The following is an 18,294-nucleotide window of genomic DNA, read 5'->3' as shown; positions in this document are numbered from 1 at the left end:
TGAAATAGATCCTCTCTCAAGTCCTCGAGGTTTGAAGGGACCAGGCCTTTCCCAAGGCATTTAAACAGGCCCCAGGTCTGTGGGAGCCCCGGGGACTCCCTGCTGCCTTTTGATGTTTCGTCTTGTCCTCCACCCCTCTCCCCAGTTTGTTGTGAGAGGATCTGTGACTGACTTGCATATGAAGGTGAGGTGGTTGATCGCATCTTACCTAGCAGGGCCCTGGGTGAACATCTGTGCCTTTCATTACAAATGCAGGTGCCTGTGGGGACAGCCCTGATGAGGACAGTGGGCAGCCGAGGCAGGCATCCCTGGATGAAGGGGCAGCTGCCACAGCCCTAGCTGTGTGCCACCACGTGGAATGTAGGCTGCTGGTGGCCAGGTCTCCTCTTTTTCCATTTAAAACAAAATTTAAGTTGGAGAGACTCATTTGCAGCCTTGCCCCTCTCCTCCCCACAACAAAATTAATGTTTGTGAACTAGAGAACCTCCAAGGAGCCCCAGGTCCTGGGCAACACAAGTTGACAACTGTGGATCCCTTGCAGGCTCACTCATTTCACAGATGAGGAAGAGATGCCCAGGGGAGCCTTGGGTTTGCCAGAGCCCATCAGAGAGAAGTGGGTTTCCTAGACACATATCCTCTCTGCTCCCAAAGAGCCCTTTCCTGATTCTCAACCTTAATCTCCATTCTGCCTGGGAGTGGCTCTTAAACACTTGGTGAGTGTTTTCCTGTGACTGCTCTTTTGTGTTTATCTCTCCAGCTAGAGGGAAAGCCTAGTGCAGGCCAGAACTCTGTTTTTTTAACTCCTGTTCTCAGGGGAGTCTAGCCCCAGCGTTGGGTGCCTCTTTGAGCCCAGAGGTAAAATCAGTGTGAAACTAATGAAACTTAGGGCTTCCCTGGTGGCTCAGACGGTAAAGAATCTGCCTGCAATGCAGGAGACCTGGATTCCATTCCTGGGTCGGGAAGATCCCCTGGAGAAGGGAATGGCTACCCACTCCAGTATCCTTGCCTGGAGAATTCCATGGACAGAGGAGCCTGGTGGGCTACAGTCCTTAGTTGAAGCCCCCCAACCCCGACACCCTAGTCACTTGCATGTGGTCTCTCCAAGGCTGTCGGAGAGGCCCTGGCAGTGAATTCACAAAGTCATATAGTTTTGTAGAATTTGCAAAAAAAAAAAAAAGCGTTCTGTTTCTGGCATCTTAAAAAGGGCCCCTAAAATTATATAGGCTTCAGGCTCCATAAAACCTGAGCCTCCCCCGCTAGAGATGCTGTGAAAAATCAGCGACTGGCTACGGTCCTGCCTTTTGGACAGTGGGCCCCTGGCTTGGAGGCAGGAGTGGAAGGGTGCTGAACCAGCCCTGGGAGGATCTTGCTGTGTCACCTTGCCCTGTCACTTCCCCTCTCTGGTTGTCAGTTTCTCCATTTGTGAAATAGGAGCTAAGGTGGGGTGGGCAGGAACGGACTGAGTCATCTCTAGGCTGAATGACCTCTGGTATTCCAGTTGCTTGGTCCTGGCTGGTTGGGTGTGTTCACCCACCCCACCCACTCAAGCATCACATTGCCCACATTTTCCCTCCCAGGAGCATTTGCATTGCTGGCTGGGTGTGTCTGGCTGGCCATGCAGAACCCACTTAAAAGCTCCAGGTCTCACCATGGTGACTGTGTTGACTGATAATACAAGCAAGCAAAGCTTTACTGAGTTAGCTCTTATTCCCAGACATGTAGGAGACGCATGCACCTGGGCCTTCCCTTCTTGGTGGAATGGTTTTTCCTGTGGTCTTGCAGGTTTATTGCTTCTTCTGCTGATTGAGTTCAAACTGTGCACTGATCTCTTATACAGAGGGAGCCTTTTCAAAGAGGACACCATGGAAGGATCTGGAGGGAAGGAGAGAAGCAGTGGTCTCTGTATGAACTTGCTTTCTATAGATGCTATAGCAAAATATCCATATTTAGGGGCTTAATACCACACTGCCTTTTTTTTTTTTTTAATCATTTTTAGGTGTCTGGTGGTATTGAGTTGTTGTTGTTGTTCAGTCACTAAGTCATGTCTGACTCTTTGTGACTCTTTCATAGACCCCCATAGACTGTAGCACGCCAGGCTTCTCTGTCCTCCACTATCTCCCAGTTTGCTGAAATTCATGCCCATTGAGTTGGTGATGCCATCCAACTATCTCATCATCTGTCATGACCTTTTCCTTCTGCCTTCAGTCTTTCCCAGCATCAGAGTCTTTTCCAGTGAGTTGGCTCTTTGCATTAGGTGGCTGAAGTATTGGAGCTTCAACCGCAGTCCTTCCAATGAATATTCAGAGTTGATTTCTTTTAGGGTTGACTGGTTTAATCTCCTTGCAGTGCAAGGGACTCTCAAGAGTCTTCTCCAGCACCACAGTTGGAAAGCATTATTGTACAACCATCACCACCATCCATCTCCAAAACTTTTCATCTTCCCAAACAAACTCTCTTCCCATTAAACATTAACCCCGAATCCACTCTCCCCTCAGCTCCTGGCATCACCATTTTACTTTATCTCTGAATCAGACTACTCTCTTTACCTCAGTTAAGTGGAGCATGCATACTCAGTCTCTTCAGTTGTGTCCAACTCTGTGACCCTATGGACTGTAGCCCACCAGTCTCCTCTATCCATGGGATTTCCCAGGCAAGAATACTGGAGTGGGTTACCATTTCCTTCTCCGAGGGATCTTCCCAACCCAGGGATTGAACCTGTGTCTCTTGCGTCTCCTGCATCGGCAGGTGGAGTCTTTACTGCTGGTGCCACCTGGGAAACCCCCTCACATAAGTAGAATCATAGAATATCTTTCTGTGACTGGTTTATTTCATTCAGGGTAATAACCTCATGATTCATCCATATTCTAGCATGTGTCAGAATTTCCTTCTTTTTTAAGGCAAAATACTGTTTTGTTATGTATATACCACATTTTGTTTATCCATTCATCTGTTGATGGACATTTGGGTTATTTCCACATTTTGACAGTTGTGAATAACAACTGCTGTGAACATGGGAACATTGGTGGACAAATATGTTCAAGTCCTGCTTTAAGTTCTTTTGGGTACATTTATAGAAATGGAATTGCTAGGTCATATGTTTAATTTTTTGAGGGGCTGCCCTACTGTTTGCCACTGCGACTGCACCATTTTAGCACACGACCTTTCTGTTGTACAGTTTTGTCTCACAGGTCTCTTGGTGTTTGTTGGCAGGGTTACATCTTTTCTGGAAGCTCTGGAGAAGAAGCTGCTTCCTTGTCTTTTCCAGCTCCTAGAGGCCGTCTGCATCCTTTGATTTCTGGCACCCTTCCTGTGTGGATGGAATCCCTCTCAAGCTTCTTAGCTCTTTCTTTTCATCCTTATCATAGCTAGGAAAGGACTCATTGGCCCGCTTAGATAATCTAGGGTATGTTCCCCATCTCAAGGTTTGTAGCCTCCTTGATCACATCTGCAAAGCCCCTTTGTTGTTTAGGGTAGCATAGTCACAGATTCTGGGGATCAGGATGCTGACTGTCTGTTGGGGATATTTTTGACAGACCTAATCCAGAAACTTCATGGTGCCTTGATCATGGGCTTTGAAAAGCCCTCCTTTCTCTCCCTTCCCAGTCTTGTCTTGAACTACCTGTGACCGTGACAGTTGGTTAGGTACTCCCCTCACTGTGTGGGCTGGACACCTAGTAGACACTAAATAAGTTTGGATGTCTGTTCAGGATCTTTGTTGACCCTTTCCCTGCCTTCTCCAAACTTCAGAGCCTGTCCTCTTTGGCCACTTGGAAGGGTACAACCCAGGTTGACTTGGTGACAGAGCCCAGAAAACGGTCCCTATTTTATAGAAGTCTTCCATGTTCTTACTTCATTCAGTCCTCACAGTAACACCAAAGTAGGTCGGCAGGTTATAATTTTGCGGACAGCTTAGAAGTTCAGAGAAGTTAAGTTGTTCTGAAAATGTCACACAGCATATGGTGAAGTTAGGACCTAGACCCTAGCTACCAAGCTAGTGCTTCTTAGGGAGTAAATTATGATTAACTGAGCACCTACTGTATGCTAATAAGCTACATGGTGGATAGCTTTATATGCATGTATCAGTGCATCAGACCCTCATGGCCACACAGTAAGATGAATGTACCTTCCCCAGTTTTAAGGAGAAAGGCTCAGAAAGGTCATGCCACACGCCCAAGCTCACACAGCCAGCAATTGTTAGAATTATTGTCATTGGACCGTGTGTTTCACCCTGGTTGCCCAGCAGCAGTGTTAGACGATGATATCAGGACTGTGTGGGCCATGGGTAAAGTTCATATGACAGAGCTGAGAAGTCTCTTAGGACTGTCCTGTGATGTTTGTGGCTCGATAGGGGAGTGTGGGTTGTGCACCAATGGAAGAGAGAGTAATTGGAGGGGTAGAGGAATCTGCAGAGGACCTGGGGTTGAATGTTACGAGACCCAGTGTTGGTGATGCTTAGGCTGCGTGACCTGCATGAGCTGCCCAGCCTCCTTTTCCCCACCCAGACCAAGGAAGGATTCAGAGAAGGGACTCCCCAAGTTCCCTTCCAGCTGAGCTGCTGATGGTTTTGTTGTGCAGACAGTACCCTCACAGAGCTTGGAGTGTGCACCCCTGTGGGCCCAGGTGTCTCTAGAGGAACAGCACTTGGGTTGGACTTTGCGGGAAATGAAGGGGCTTGAGAGCTAAGTCGGAGACAGCAGGAGGCTTTCAGTATTATGGGAGTTCTACTTGATTTAATCAGCTGATCCTGAGGAGCCCATTCTGATCAGGTAGTGTAATTGTGAGCAGCTTCTGCATGCAGAAGTGGTGAAACTGACGGCCTCCCCAGCCCCAGAAGCACTTAGAAATAAACCTCCGTTTCCTTTTGGGGGAGGGGGTATTTCCTAGTAAGGTCCTGGCCACAGCTTGGACTTAAGTTGGTGGGGGTTGGGGGGATTTTCTGTCCTTGCCTCTGTGACAGAAAATTGTGTCCATAAGAAAAACCTTGGTGACTTCAGGGACCTCAGCCCGATTTCCTGTCACAGCCTGGTTGTCTGCCAGATACTGACACCATATCTGGGTTCACCTGTTTCCTCTGTGGCCACTTTTCACTCCTCAGAAATCCTGAATCGGGGTTGGCATTTGACTAAGTGTTGGCACTTCCAGAAGCCTGTTTAGTGTGGGCATCTGTCAAAGGGGACTCTTCCTATGAACTGGAGAGACCCAGGTTTACCAGGGCTGTGCCGTGGAGAGGTTGGTAGAGAGACCTCCTGTGAATCTGTGTCTGCCTGCAGGTGCCTTTCCGTAAAAGTGCCCCCTTCTGCCTTGCTCCCTCTTTCTCAGTTCCCAGGACAGGGTCTGGAAAGGTCTTCTCAGCTAAGAGCAGAAAAAGTGGTTTCTGTCAGGGCCGAGCCCAGAGTGGGCATACAGGCAGCAGGCTCCTAGGTACTGGTAGGGCTGAAGCTTTGTGCAGATTGAGGCTCTGCTTCTGCCAGTCACTCCTCCCGGGGCAGGTTTCTTCTTAAGGTCTTTGCAAAGGTGCTTCCTCCTCCATCACCCCCACCCCTGGCCCCTGGGTGCCTGTATGTGTGTGTGCTAAGTCGCTTCAGTCATGTCCGACTCTTTGCAGCCCTGTGGACTGTAGCCCGCCAGGTTCCTTTGTCCATGGGATTCTCCTGGCAGGAATACTGGAATGGGTTGCCATGCCCTCCTCCAGGGGATCTTGCTGACCCAGGGATCGAATCTGCCTCTTTTATGTCTCCTGCATTGGCAGACGGGTTCTTTACCACTAGCATCACCTGGGAAGCTCCACGCCCCTCACCCCCAGCTTTTTTTGTGGAGTTTGGACCAAGCCCCCAGGCACCCTGGCCTACAGCAGGGATAAAAGGAAAACATTGCCCGTTTCCTGTTGGTGGTTTCTTAGCGAGATTGGAAAATCCAATACAGCCATTCCCACCCAGGATCTGCTGCTAGGGGCTGGGCTTGGAGTGGAGAAGGAACCAGAAGACTTTACTCTCTGCACTGCCCCCTGCCCTCTGCCCTTCACACTGTCTTGACTCTCCAAGCTCTTGTGTTCCACCGCATGCCCTCCCTGCCCCCACATCTCTCCTGAGTGTTATCGAGTGGTCTAGGGTCCTCTGGGACCCTCTAATCTAACCTGCTATTTTAGGGAAACTGATACAGTGAGAGGTTAGATGACATATAGGGCTTTCCTGGTAGCTTAGCTGGTAGAATCTGCCTGCAATGAAGGAGACCTGGGTTAGATCCCTGGGTTGGAAAGATCTGGAGAAGGGAACGGCTACCCACGCCAGTATTCTGGCCTGGAGAATTCCATGGACTATAGGGGGTTGCAAAGAGTCGGACATGACTGAGTGACTAGAACTTTTTGGGGGCTTCCCTGGTAGCTCAGCTGGTAAAGAATCTGCCTGTAATGCAGGAAACCCTGGTTCAATTCCTGGGTCAGGAAGATCCGCTGGAGAAGGGATAGATTACCCACCCCAATATTCTTGGGCTTCCCTGGTGGCTCAGCTGGTAAAGAATCCACCTGCAGTGCGGGAGACCTGGGTTCGATCCCTGGTTTGGGAAGACACCCTGGAGGACGGCTACCCACTCCAGTATTCTGGCCTGGAGAATTCCATGGGGTCTGTATAGTCTAGTCTGTGGGTCACAAAGAGTCAGACACGACTGAGCAACTTTCACAATGATATAATGAGAACATATTTGATAGTAAACTGTTATTATCTGCATTTTACAGATGTGGAAAAGTGAGGCCCAGAGTAATAAATAATCTGCCCGAGACCACACATCCCAGTGGAGCAGAACTGGGATTTGAACGTGGGCCACCTGGCATCAGAGTTCATGTTCTTCCCACCACCCTAGACTGCCTTTAGTGAAATACCTGAGATCACAGTAAAACCTAGCGTCCTGCTTCCTGATTCTATCCTGTTTCATCAACCAGTGCTTTTAAAGTTTCAGTCTTTGAAATAGTAGTGTCTGGAGCTGGTGGGCTCTGGAGGAAGTGCACCGTAGGGGTGAAAGTCCTGAGCTTTGGGGCTCGGCTGCCTGGGTTTGAATCCTGTCTCTTCATTTACTAGCCGTGACCTTGGGCAAGCTGTGTAATCTCTCCATACCTCAGTTTCCTTATCTCTAATACAGAGATCATAATCTTAGTGTTATATGTCTTAGGGAGTTGTTGTAAAGTTCAGTTTCATGTATAGCACTTAACAGAGGGCCTAGTACATAATGAGTATTTGATAAAAGTTAACTATTATTCTTGTCTAGTAAGTTTGGGAAATTGAGGGGTAAAGTTAAGCGGGCACCTGTTATAGGACTTCTCAGAGTCTTTATTATGCTATCAAAAATAAGTACTTTCCTGGAAGAGGATGTAGTAGGCAGCAGTTTTCAAAGTTTTTGGACAACTAGCCTCTTTTTTTTAAGTGGGTACCTGGTAAATTCTCCACTCGTGAGACTTAAGTTGGCGTCGGGGAACGCAGTTCAGGGAGCATTGAGCTCTGTATCGGGCCGCCTGTTTTTCTGCTTGGCTGGGCTGAGCTGGAGATGGACCAGGCTAGATCTGAGTGAAACTTGGAGGGCCTGTGTGTGGAAGAGCTTGGCTGTACCAGGCTTCTCTCCCCTCCTCCCTCTAGGTATGGGTAGAGGCCTGTGGTGTGAGCTGAGGCACCTGAGGGTTTCTGGAACCTCCTGGCCATGAGGAGGGACCTTGGCTGACCCCAGTTCAAAGCAGTTACTGCACTGTCTTCCTTTTGCCCTTGGAGGAGAGAGAGATCTTAAGGTAGGTCATCAATGGCAAGACCGATTGGGACCACCAAACAAGGCAGCCCAGCCCAGGTTGCAGTGGTCACACAGGCTTTGCAACACAGCCCTGTTTTGGGAAGGCAGGGAGGCTCTGCTCTCTCTCAGGAAGGCGGAGTTCCACCTTGGACCCTCTCCCCATGTGTTTGTGACTTGAGTAAGGTGGGTCCCTGGCATATTTTAGCTGCAAAACTGAGGTGGTTGGAAACTGCAAATTCCTTTCCAGTATAGATATTTTGGGAGCCTCTAAGTCTAGGATTGGGGTGAAAACCTAAAGAGGTGTCACCTTCAGAAGTTGTAAAGTCCAACTAGGAAGAGCCCTGAGAGGTGAAGCCACCTGTCACACCCAAGGTCTGCGGAGGTGAGGGCCTAGCTCCAGGTCACTGGTTGGGACCTTTTTCCATATGAGATTCTTTGAACTGAACTACCTTAAATAGTATTGCTTTGGGCCCCTTTGCACCCTGCTCTGGGTCATTGCCTCCCAGCTGTGTGTGGTGGTCAGGAGCTGCTCATACTGGCTCAGGACTGGCTAACTGTTCATCTTCCCGACAGCCAGGTATAGGAAGTGGGCCAGGGAGGCATGTGGCTGACTAATACACCAGAGCCTGCCCAAACCTAGCTTTGAACTGGAGCGAGAGTCTGTTGATAGACAAATTTCTTTCTTGTTTTTTAAAAATTCCATATTTCTCTCTCTATATGAACATATATAAACTATAGATAAACATATATATGTATTTGCATTGTGTGTGTGTGTGTGAAAGTGTGCTTTGTCTTGAATTTTACTTTGGAAACTGCTCGGTGGTGACCTTTGGTTAGGGGATGAGAGGGGAGAGTGAATTTTGCTTTTCACTTTGTGCCTTTCTGTTCAGTTTGAATTTCCATCCAATGTGTTTATATTCGTTTTATTTTTTTTTTTAAATAATTATTTACTTATTTATGGCCATGCTGGGTCTTTGTCGCTACATGGGCTCTTCTCTAGCTTTGGCAGATGGAGGCTGCTCTCTAGTTGCGGTGCGTGGGCTTCTCACTGCGGTGGTTTCTTTTGGTTGTGGAGCACAGGCTCTGAGCATGCAGGCTTTGGTAGTTGTGACACGTGGGCTCAGTGGCTGCAGTTTCTGGACTTTAGAGCACAAGCTCAGTAGTTGTAGCACTCAGGCTTAGTTGTTCCACGGCATGTGGGGTCTTCCCGGATTAGGGACCCAACCCGTCTTCTGCGTTGGCAGGCGGAACAACAGGATTCTTTACCACTGAGCCATGAGAGAAGCCCTATTTTTAATTTTTAAATGTAATTTAATTTATAGAGCAGCTTTAGGCTCATAGCATCACCTCCCCCACTATCAGTATCTCATATCAGAGTTAGAGTTGATGACCCTGTATTGACATACCATTATCGCCCAAAGTCCATGGTTTATTGTTAGCATTCACTCTTAGTGTTGTACATTCTGTGGGTTTTGACTAATATATCCACTGTTTTAGTATCATACAGAATAGCTTCACTGTCTTAAAAATCTCTGGTGCTCTGCCTGTTCATGCCTTCCTTTCCCTAACTCCTGGTAATCACTGATTTTTTAACTTCTCCATAGTTTTACCTCTTTCAGAATAACGTATGGTTGGAATTGTGCAGGACATAACTGTTTCAGACTGGCTTTTTTCTCTTAGTAATATGCATTTAAGGTTCCTCCTTGTCTCTTCATGGCTTGACAGCTCGTTTCTTTTACTGCTGAATAATATTCCATGGTCTGGATGTACCACAGTTTATCCATTCACCATCTGAAGGCGTTTTGGTTGCTTCCAAGTTTTGGCAGTTATGCAGAAAGCAGCTGTAAATATCCATGTACAGGTTTTTGTGTGCACATATATTTTCAGCTCCTTTGGTAAATACCATGGAGTGCTATTGCTAGATCGTAAGCTGAGAGTATGTTTAGCTTGTAAGAAACTGCCAAACTGCCTTCTGAAGTCGCTGTACCATTTTGCATTTCCAGCAGCAATGAATCAGTTTGTTGCTTCACACCCTCATCAGCATTTGGTGTCATTAGTGTTTTGCATTTCAGCCATTCTAATAGGTGTGTGGTAGTATTTCATTGTTATTTTAATTTGCAATTCCCTAAGGATGTATGATGTTGAGCATCTTTTTGTATTTTTTTTGCCATGTGTATGTATTTTTGGGGAAAGTGTTCAGATCTTTTGCCCATTTTTTAATTGAGTTTTCTTAATTTTTTTAAAAAATTGAAGTATAGTTGATTTACAGTGTTGTGTTAGTTTCAGATATACATACTGTTGAGTTTTTAAGAATTCTTTTTATATTTTGGACAACAGTCCTTTATCAAATGTGTCTTTTTAAACGTTTTCTCCCATTCTGTAGTTTGTCTTCTCTTCGTCTGATTTTTGAAAAGAAACCAGCAGGGATAATCTGAACTGTACGGTGTAAGCTCTACATTTAAATTTTCGCATAAAAACAGATTGAAGATTTAATATTAATGAACTAACACACAAATAAATACTCCAGCCCCCAGACTGGGAAGGGGTCATCCCGTGAAAGCATGCACTCTAGTCCAGGCCCTCTTGGTTTGCTGCTGGGCATTGGGCGGGAGGTCTCACAGCATGTGACTTCTGGCCCAGGAAGAGTATCCAGATTTCTGCCTTCTCTCAGTGTTAGCCTGCTGCAACCCTGGCCCTCTGGGGAGGACACTGCATGATCCTTGTGCCAGGCATGCATGGCCCTGCCGCCATCCTTTTTCCTCCACATCACTGGAAGTCAGGCAGGACACGAGAATATGTGCAGAGAGCATAGCCAGCCTAACACATATCTCCATCTCCCACTCTTGAGGTGGGGGAATGACAAGACTCTCCATTATAGGGGGCAGTGGCTAGGTCAGGGTAGTGAGGTACCTCTTGTTCTGGGTGATTTTGCCTCTTCTCCCAATACAGTGTTTCTAGATTGCTGTGTTTGAGGACTCTGGGTGCCTACTCTTGTGGAATCCTTGAAATGTAATGATATTCTTGTATACATGTACACAGTTTTAGGGAACAAGCCACTTTATAGGCCCCGAGAAGCCCCCTATGTACCCGCTGTCTGCTTTCAACATTCACCGAGTAAGCTGAGGCTTGGTCTCAAGGGACCCTGGGATGCTCAGATCTTGGTGTTTATCCTCAGAATTTACTTACTGCTGGGAATAAAGACTAGATAGAATAAGCTAGAAAGTGTCCAAGTACCTTAAAGGAGAAAGCATTTTCTAGATTGTGGAGTGCAGAACCAATTACATCAGAATCCCTGGAGTTAGGGGTAGGGTGCTTGTTTATATTTCACATTCCCAGGACCGTCCCAGATTGAAGTGCCCAGAATAATTGGGGCCAAGGCCTGGGCAGTTTTAGCAAGCTGTCCAGGTGATTCACATGCCTGAGGAAGCAGTGCTACAGAAACTGGTCCAGAGTCAAGTCCAAAAAGCAGCATCAGCATTTTGGGGCCAGTTCCCAAACCCACCCTGCAGAGACTGTGGGGCCAGGACCCAACAGTCTGGGTTAAAACAAGTCCAGCAGGTGATTGTTTTGCAGCCTGAAGCATGAGAAGCCCTAGTTTAGCCAGAGAGGGCCACAGCTGGATGAAATTGGGTGCACAGCTGCGGGTAGATGGTCCCAGTGAGGAAGGAAGAGTGGTATTTGTGCTGCATCTTGAGAGGCAGTACTTGAGGCTGAAAGTTCCCCAGAGGCTGGTTTCTAGGAACTGGATTAGTCCCGGAAGAGGCCAGCTGCCTGCGGCACCTGGAGGCCCTCTCCAGTGAGTCCCAAGACAGAGTGCCCTGATGAGAGCCGGCACAGAACAGGGATGTGCCTGGCCTGTCAGAATCCCGTCGTGTCCACTATGTGAAGCATCCCACCCAGGCACCTTTTTTCTTTGTTAAAGGGCAGAAGTAGGAGGAAGGCATTGGTCAGCACAGAAGGTGTAATATTTGTAGATGCCAAAGAGAAAGCGTATCTGCAGGATTGTAACTCACTGTGTTATCTTCTGTTGTGCAGAGAGAGGATTGGACAGAGTGGAGGGGAAGGTGAGGGTTCCACCCCCGCCCCCACCATGTCCTGGCCAAACTCCCCTCTGAACCTGATATGGCACCCCGGGTGCCAGACTAACTTTACCAAGGGCAGTGGACCCTGCTGGTGGCCTCTTGAGAAAAAATGGAGGCCAGAGTATGTAAAGACTGGGCCCTAAGCAAATTTCCTAATTCTCACAAAAGAGGGGGGGCTTCCGTGGTGGCTCAGTAGTAAAGAATCCACCTGCCAATCAAGAGACATGGGTTGAATCCCTAATCCAGGAGGATCCCACATGCCATGGAGCAACAAAGCCCGTGCACCACAGCTTTTGAGCCTATGCTCTATAGCCTGGAAGCTGCCGACTGCTAAGCCCGCATGCTGCAGCTGTTGAAGCCCGTGCGCCCTGGAGCCCATGCTCCACAAGAGAAGCCAATGCAACAAGAAGCCCACACATGGCAGCTGGAGAGTAGCTTCCTCTTGCCACGACTGGAGAAAAGCCTGCGCAGCAACAAAGATGCAGCACAACCAAAAATAAATAAGTAAAATTATTTTTAAAAGGTGAGGGGAAGACTGTATATGTTGGGAGTCTAAGAGTTGCCTGTTGATCCTGGGCTCTCCTAGGACATGTGGTCATTGGGAAGGGGCAAGTCAGGGCACTGGGAGTGAGGATAGCGCCCCCGAAGGTCGACCCAGGCTCTCTGGCTGCCTTTGCCTTTCTCCTGGAGATTCCTAGACAGATAAGCTGGAGGGCTCTGGGTGGGCAGGGGGTGGGGGGAGATGTGTTAGAATCCTCATTTGACGGAAGCCTTCTTCCTACTATTGTGAACTAGATGAGGAAACGGGTGTCGATCGGGCTGTGGTAGAGTTAGGTGGTCCAATAACTGATTGAGTGGTCCTGGGTGGGGAGAGGTTGGTAGCGACAGTGCAGGAGCGCCCTTTCAGTGTCACTCACTGGGAAGAACGCAAATGCCACGTTTTCCCAATCAATGAATATAAAAGAAAGCTGAGAGAGAGTGCTAAGATGCTTGATACTGGTCCAGATTGCAGGAGATCTTGTAGGCTGGAGCAAGGGGTAGAATGGAGGGGGGAAACTTAACAGACATCAGCATCCTGTCTCCATTGTCCAGAACATGCAAGTATTACCAGTCCAGGGAGGCTGGGGGAGCTACTGCTGTGGGCTCTCCACACCATACCTGGAGCCTTTGCTTCCCAAGGGAGCTCGGCGAACGAGAAGGGAGTGGGTCACAGACATGAAACTACTGCAGGCAGGAAATGATGGGAAGAAAATGAGACTGTTCTTTCAAAGAGGGGAAGACTGGAGGTGGGCTTTTGGGGAGAGGGGAAGCCAGGGGGGCGTGGGAGGAAGGACTGTTCTTTGGGTGTGGGATTAGACCTGGCCTGTGGACACTCCAGGGCAGAGTTCATCCTTAGAGAACTCTGGGAATGAGCACCATCACCCTGTGAGTGGCTGAGGCTGGCCTGCGGCCCTGCCCCAGGCAGGAACCCTAGCAGTCCCTCCAGGTCCAAGTTCCATGGTGTATTTATGTAATAATCCTAACCCCAGGCTCAGAGCCGGGCTGCCTTGCGCTGAATGGACCCTGTGTGAGTTATTTGAATCTTGGAAGAACAGCCACGACCTCAAGTGAGCTCAGAAATCCCCAACTGAATTGGGTCTTTTTTAAAGTTGTTTTTTTAATAGGCACACATGCATGTGGCAAGAAATGCAAATATAAACAGTGAACTTAATTTCTATTCCAGTTTTCCCCTCCAGAGGCAATCAGTGTTACCCAGTTTCTTGTTTAACGTTCCAAGGATTGTGGGGTGTGTGTGTGTTTGTGTGTTCAGTGCTAAATTTGTACATTTTCTTTTTCTAAAGTTAGCATACACACAGCACTACACCTTGATTAATAATGGTGATTATTTCAAATCACCACTCATAGAGCTGGCTAACTCTGAAGTGTATAATATAATATATAGATATATGAGTATAATATACAGAGCATCCCTTGTATGGATCCGTTGTGATTTATTTAACCAGCCTCTTTCAGGTGGGTATTTAGGGATTCCTTCTTGTTGTTTTTGTAGTAAATGTCACAGTTAAGTGCATCTGGGAAATAGATTTCCAGAAGTAGAGTTTCTGAGTCAAAGACTGTGTCATTTTTAATTTCAACATCTCTGTGTTTTTACTTGGCGACCCTCAGCATGTTAGTGAGGGTGAAAATCTAGTGTTCCTTTTCTGTCATTGTTTGCATCATTTGAGTTTCTCTAAAGGTTATTGGTCTTTTTCCTACCATAAAACATTTTCCCTAAATTTGTCCTTTCTCTTGTCTTTGTTATTTTCCTTATTTCTGTCTTACACAGAAACTTAATTTTATCTTTGGGGATAAGGACTACTTCTGAAGTCTGAAGCTTAGGTCTGGCTGACATTTTACTTTGATGTAGGGAACAGGGTAGTATCCTGCTTCTCCGTTTTGTTTTCCCATCCCACTGTGGATGAGGCCTCCAGGCTCATTCCTCTGGGAGGTGGTCTCCAGGGAGAACGGTGTCAGGAACAGGACTGCAGCTCCTCTGTTTTTCCGATGGGCGGTTCCTCTTTATTACATGAGGAGGTTCCAGGCCCATCCATCATTCAGATCCCCAGGGTGTTGCTTCACCAGCGAGCCCTCAGGGTTCTGGCAGAGGGGTCAGACTGAAAGCAGCACCACTGGGGACCTTAGTCACCACATTGCAGCATGCTTGGGGAAAGGTCTTTGGCCCACACCACAGGTCGCCAATTCTAGCTCTCTGCAAGATCACTAGACCACCATCTGGCCTCCCATTGCAGTCACCCGTGGGCCGACTGACCCAGATAAATTACCATGCCCATAGGGCTGAGAACCAGATTCTTGGGGACCAGTGGCACCTTAAGGAAGCCCTTCATCTTCCTTAAAGATAGCGTGTGCAGTTCTCCAGCACAGCTGTGAAGGGTGGCCCAGAATCTTGTAGGTGGATAATGGTGTCTAGAGAGGTGTTTCTCAGAGTTCCTGGACCAGTAACATCACTGGGAACTAGTTAGAAGTATGAATTCTGGCTCTACTGACTCAAACCCTGCGGGTGGAGCCCAGCAGTGTGTTTAACAGGTGGGTTCTGACGCACACGGCAGTTTGAGAACTAGCTTGGGGCCTGGCGTGTGAGGAGGAGCAGCTCACCTGGGCTCAGCAGGTGTGATTGTTAAGGGAGCCTACAGGTTTCCTCAGTCTCACTGGTCCTTGCTGCTGCTGCTGCTGCTAAGTCGCTTCAGTCGTGTCCGACTCTGTGCGATCCCATAGACGACAGCCCATCAGGCTCCCCCGTCCCTGGGATTCTCCAGGCAAGAACACTGAAGTGGGTTGCCATTTCCTTCTCCAATACATGAAAGGAAAAGTGAAAGTGAAGTCGCTCAGTCGTGGCTGACTCTTAGCAACCCCATGGACTGCAGCCCACCAGGCTCCTCCGTCCATGGGATTTTCCAGGCAAGAGACTGGTCCTTGGGTGCCTCCCAAATTGCAACAGCCACTGATTGGCAAGAGTAAGCAGGTTGCCTGATGGTCTGAGAGTGTGATATCACAACAGATCGTGTCCCTCTGGGCAGCTCCACTAGCCTGAGACACGGCAGAGGGATCTGTACAGAGAGGGATTTGTGAGGACAGGTTTCCCACCATAACCATCACCAAGAATTCTAGGTTCCAGGCCTGTCTCCTTCCCTTACTATTGACCTGCAAGTCTCGTGCCCTTTCTGAGCTACATCTGTAAGGACAAGATGGTACTGCCTCACTTGATCAGATGAGCCCTCCTGAGGGCTCTCCTTATTTCTGGGAATGATCATCCCATACCTAGGGATTCCCTTGCCGGGTGAGCCAGAGGCTGGAGAACAAAAAGTGTTGTTTAGGGCAGAGCCAATTTGGAGGCCGCTGTGGATCGCTCAGGGTCTGTAGGTTGGGCACAGGGAGATGGGAGTGCGGGCTTTCCCCAATGCTGGATGGGGAATAAAGAAGATGTATGGATGGTAATAAAGAAGATCCAGGCAGATAGACCTGGACCCCTGAGAATGAGACGGGAGAACAGCTTCACATATGCAGTGTCCCTTGTTGGCACAAGTGGGAGTGGAGCTTGGGTGAAAGGGGTTTTCAGGGAAACTCACCAGCTCGTGGGTGGCGAATCCAGTAATGCCCCCATTGCTGTTTCTGGCAGGGGCCTGGCAGGTAGAGGGTGAGCTGGGTTGCTTGCCGCCCCTCCCTCCCCCGCCCCGCCCCAGCCCGGGTCAGGCCTGATGCAGCTCCTCCTGCAGGGGCTGGCTTGTGGGTGTTGCTGTTCTCCAGTAAAGCTAATGGGAGCCCCTGGCCGAGCCTGAGCACACTTTCCTCTTTCCTTTCAGATCTAGCCATGAGCTACCCAGGCTACCCCCCACCCGCAGGTGGCTACCCACCAGCTGCACCAGGTAAGAAGGTCTGGGGCCTGTGGGGAGGGATTGCCCTCTCTTCACAGCATCCAGGCGTGGAGAGGGGATGAATGATGGTGCTTTCCAGTCATTTCCTTGCTCCCTTCATACCCACACAGTGCAGCCAGATGGGAAGGGGCTGGAGAAGAGCTTGGATCCTGGGGCCAGGGGAGGTCAGGGTTTGAAGCCACTTCTGAAAAGCCAGGATGAGGCCAGGCCCCAGTCTCTTGCCTTATTAGCTGATAGGAACAGACAAACATGTTCCATTCTCTGAGAGTCAGTTTTCTCCTTTGCAAATGAATTCAAGCATCTCCATCATTGGGCTGGCCCAGACAGGACCGCGATAGCCGGGTAAAGGCTCTGGTACAGTGTCCTCTGGAGCACTGCTCGGTGACAGTTGCCCCTGTCACTTCTCCTGCCCCGTGTGCATGATGTGTGGTTTCCCAGCAGCAGGGCCCCTGCACGCGCAGGAAGTAGAGGTGGTCGCTGAGGGTCAGATGTTACTGCTGCAGCTGCTGCTATGGGCCAATAGCAGGGAGGCTGCGCCAGCCTGTCAGGTATCTGTGTCCCGCCACTTCCACCTCTGTCAGCACCTGAGCAGCAAGAGGGAACTGGCAGGTGATTCTGGGGAGGCTCTGTCCTGAGTGTCCTGGAGCTGGAAAGCCACACTGGAGGCCCCCAGGGCCTTTTCGCTGCCATGGACAGGGCTGCTTCTGACAGGCCAGCCATGATGCTAGCTGCTATGCTGCTTGTGAGGGCTACAGTGAGGGCTCTCACGTATGAACACGCACCGGGCTCCCAGCTAAGCCCTGCCTGGCAGTAACTCTCTTCATCCTCCTCATAGCAATTTGAGACCATCACCGATCATCCCCACTTCACACGAGGAAACTGAGCCAGGATGGTTGAGTGCTCGCTCAGGGCACATACTCCAGTCCTGCTGGTTGCAGAGCTGGGACTTTTTACTGCTGTTCCGCGATTGTCGTCTTGAGTAGGACAGGTGTCTGTTTTCCACAACCAAGCCCTGTCTCCCTCTATCCTGTCATCCTGCTTCTCCCTGCTTCTTAGAGACATATGATGACAGCTTACAACCAAATCAGCAGGACTCCCCACCCCACCCGCCGTGCTTTTCCACCACTCTGGACTCTCAGTGCTCCCTGAGCTCCCCACTCTGCTGGGCTCGGCACAGCCTCCCTGAGTGACCTGTCTGTACTCCTGGTCCATGGTGAGCCCAGGAGAGCAGGTCTGCCGTTGGCCCTCCTACCTTAATACCCCACAGAGAGTCTTGAGAGTGTTTACTGAGCGATGCCTTCCTCCCTGAAAGGTGGGAAATGTTCCTTCTCTTCCTCTGGCAGCAGGATCAGGCTAGACTTTGTTACTGGAGTGTTTTCATTATGGCTTATAGGACTACCCAAGGCTCTGTTTGGCCTCCTCTCTAACCACCTGGGAGCTTGATGTCTCTGCCTTGTCCTCTTGGTGGGTGATCGGGGGACTGATGGACTTGGTGTTGCTTTCAGGTGGCGGTGCCTGGGGAGGTGCTGGCTACCCGCCACCCACCATGCCTCCCATCGGGCTGGATAACGTGGCCAACTACGCAGGGCAGTTCAACCAGGACTACCTCTCAGGAGTGGTGAGTCCAGCCCTCCCACTGGGCTGCCCCGGGGGCCACACTCGTGGGGTGAGAGGGAGAAAGGCTGCTGGCTTCCATGGTGTCAGAGGGTTGTGTGTTTACCTGTGGGCACCAAGGGTATCGAACTATATCTTAGGACAGAAGGGTTTCCATCAAGGCTCTTGCCAGCTCACTGTCCCTCTGTGCATCTCGTTTTTCTCCACTGTAAAGTGAGGGGTGGGGGAATGTGTTGGGCTGCGTGGTCTTCCAGGTTCCTTTCAGCTCTGGGGGATTGGGTAGGGGTGAGGCCTTCATGGAACATGCATCGAACACCTTCTATATGTGCTCAGTGTAGGGATGGGAGGAGGGTGAGGTGGTGTGTGTGTCATGTACATGTGACCACATGCATGTGTGTGTT

At 49.3% G+C, this 18,294-nt stretch overlaps 1 protein-coding gene across 14 annotated transcripts in view; it reads left to right on the top strand.

Annotated features, from left to right (window-relative positions):
• ANXA11 (annexin A11) overlaps positions 1-18,294 on the top strand; it is a 64,706-nt gene that overhangs the window by 31,881 nt on the left and 14,531 nt on the right. For 6 of the 14 annotated variants that reach the window (XM_081573793.1, XM_081573795.1, XM_081573787.1 and 3 more), the window contains 2 exons: positions 16,208-16,270; positions 17,785-17,897. In XM_081573793.1, the coding sequence (XP_081429919.1) occupies positions 16,216-16,270; positions 17,785-17,897 (168 nt within the window). In that variant the 5' untranslated portion in view covers positions 16,208-16,215. Of the gene's footprint in view, positions 1-7,622; positions 7,769-12,095; positions 12,373-16,207; positions 16,271-17,784; positions 17,898-18,294 lie in introns of all 14 variants that reach the window. The other 8 variants (XM_081573794.1, XM_081573797.1, XM_081573796.1 and 5 more) reach the window with 3 other exon arrangements.

This window comes from Giraffa tippelskirchi, chromosome 2 (genome assembly GCF_054371585.1).
Source record: "Giraffa tippelskirchi isolate mGirTip1 chromosome 2, T2T-mGirTip1v1.2.pri, whole genome shotgun sequence".
Classification (NCBI taxonomy): Eukaryota; Metazoa; Chordata; class Mammalia; order Artiodactyla; family Giraffidae; genus Giraffa; species Giraffa tippelskirchi.
The sequence above is the reverse complement of the archived record's forward strand: the minus strand, read 5'-3'. Positions and strand labels throughout refer to the sequence as shown.